Source organism: Wasmannia auropunctata, unplaced genomic scaffold, assembly GCF_000956235.1.
Source record: "Wasmannia auropunctata unplaced genomic scaffold, wasmannia.A_1.0 LD336002.1, whole genome shotgun sequence".
NCBI classification, from domain to species: domain Eukaryota; kingdom Metazoa; phylum Arthropoda; class Insecta; order Hymenoptera; family Formicidae; genus Wasmannia; species Wasmannia auropunctata.
The window spans coordinates 277,125-279,446 of NW_012026888.1; the positions used below are offsets into that span (position 1 = coordinate 277,125).

The following is a 2,322-nucleotide window of genomic DNA, read 5'->3' on the forward strand; positions in this document are numbered from 1 at the left end:
AGTATAATTCACTGTTTATTATTTAAATGAGCCTATTTTGTTTTTTAATAAAATGCAGTTTTTGAATCACATAAATTGTATATACTAGCATAGGGATATCAAATAATATTACTTGCAGAATAATAAATTAATTATAGTAATAAATGAATAGCAATAAAATAGGAATTATAAAAAGATTGAAGCAAAATAATATATATACAATTGAATGTAAAAAATACAATACAATTAAAAGAATTTATTTTTTTAAATTAAAAGAATTATTTTGAATTCTGAGTCATAATATCCAATATCTTTTTCCTGTTATATTTACAGTTATATATTCAATAAACTTATTTAGAGCTAATTGTAAAATCCAATGGCATCAACATTATTTTGCATAAGCAAAGATGAAGACTTTCTTTTTCTTTCTCTCTCAAGGTTTAAATTTTAAGCTTCGCTTAAGGACGAAATATATAATGGTCCAATCAGGCCTAAGACTACAATTAATTAATTATATCTCCTAATTAAAAATAAAGTACAGTAATGGAGTTCAGAAATAATTATAAGTATCCTCGAAATCTGAAAAATATTGATTATTATAAATTCGGTCGTGTGTCAGAATTTAAATCTATTTTCGCAGTTAGAACGCGCGCGTGTAAAATCCCGTACGCTCTTATCTCATTCCGCTCATTCCTCTCTACCGTATGAGCCATGATGAGGCTACCGACTGCCGTTGCGAAACGTTCGCGGTTCGGCAGGAAGGTGTGCAAAAGCGCCATCTGTATATCGATGCGATGCATCGAGAGGAGCCCTTCTGCTGCGGACGAAATTAGTCGTGGGGTATCTCTCGCGCGGCAGTTTTCTTACAGAAAAAAATTATGATGGCAAGCAAGGCTTGGAAGGTCAGTACCGCGGATCCGCGCTGGAACGCGTCGACAGGGTCGCTCCGACGGCGTGACAACGCGCGGAAAGCGACGATCCCGCAATAATGCGACTCGGCCACAGCTACTGACGCCGTCTTTTCGCAGGTGGTCCAGCCGCACGTGCCGATGATCAAGTTCCGCAAGGGCGGCAGCAATCGCGCAGGTAAGGCAGACAAAAATCAGCGTGGAGCGATCGTTGATCTAAGCATGAGCGTTCATCTCCCCCGCCCCAGACAAATTCGTGATTCGCGTTGTTGGTTAACAGTTGCGGGCACGACGGCCGCGCCATCTGCGCGATCAGGATCGGCGCAGATGCAGCAGAGCGCGGGAGGTGCGACGGGCCCCCAGGTGATCGTTCTACCGACGATAGAAGATGTTAATTTGCCGCCGCGATTTCAGAGACAGCCGATTGATCAAAAGGAAATCGAATATATCAATGTAAGTTTCAACAATTATTCATTGTTAGGCATTATTTTTATTTTTGACATTAATCTTGAAAGTTAACTTGTATGTAAAAAAAAATTGTTTATACTATTCTATATTTTATAAATTTTTTATATTATTTTAAGTCGAATCTTGTACATGTACTTTCTTGTTTCAGCGTGGCGGACCGGAGTGAGTTTTGCAGCGCAAAGCATTTAGGATAAACCGTAAACTCCGTATTTAATTAACTTTGTTATTGACCGACTCGGTGCAATGTGTTGTTAAAATAAATGGACGTGGCCAGAGAGTTCCCAAGCTGCAAGTATTATTTCATATTTACATCAGCCACCTATCGGGCAAGGTCTCTTGTGACATTGCCAGGGCCTGCTATTTCTGGCACAACTTTCAGCTCATTCCAGTAACAGTCGATGCCTGTTGATTTTGAATCTATACGACAATAAGAGTAATATCTAAATAAAACAAATCGTCGCACGCAGATTACGATTTTCTACTTGCATCTCTCATAGCTGAAGCGAGAAGAGATTATTTCACGATTCCCTGCGATTGCGCGATCTTCCGAGATATAAATACCGTGGACCTAAAATAAATCACTATTCTCGATTGTCTTTGATTCATCGCCGTTAACGAGGCAGGAGCGTGCACTAATAGTCTGCAAGTCTGTGATTTATGAGTTGGATTGAAAGCGCTCTTTTACGTTCTCCGAATGCAGTAAAGTTTGAAAACAATATTATGTAACGAAAGGACTTTTAATATTTTATTTTTGTAAAATTCTATCTCTCTTTTTCTTAACATCTTTTCTTACATGTCAATTTTTTGAAAAATCTTTTAAAAAAGTTTTCTTGCCACCCAATCATTAGTGTAGTCTTAAAAAATACTCAACATTCGCGCGAGACCTGAAGGATTATCTCAATTTCAGTGATCTGTGCGTGACACAAAGTCTTGCAATAATTTTGCGGAATTTTTGAAACTTGGAAGA

The 2,322-nt window shown here is 38.1% G+C and overlaps 1 protein-coding gene across 2 annotated transcripts; it reads left to right on the plus strand.

Moving 5' to 3' along the window:
* Positions 1-742: 742 nt before the first annotated feature.
* On the plus strand, positions 743-1,643 carry LOC105453143 (28S ribosomal protein S36, mitochondrial). 2 transcript variants are annotated; one of them, XM_011694870.1, is made up of 4 exons: positions 743-881; positions 1,008-1,065; positions 1,165-1,340; positions 1,504-1,643. In XM_011694870.1, the coding sequence occupies exons 1-4, from the start codon at positions 858-860 to the stop codon at positions 1,519-1,521; spliced, it is 276 nt and encodes a 91-aa protein (XP_011693172.1). In that variant the 5' UTR covers positions 743-857; the 3' UTR covers positions 1,522-1,643. The 2 variants fall into 2 exon arrangements, with proteins under 2 accessions (XP_011693172.1, XP_011693173.1); XM_011694871.1 differs by having other exon boundaries at positions 1,168-1,340.
* The last annotated feature ends 679 nt before the right edge of the window (positions 1,644-2,322 follow it).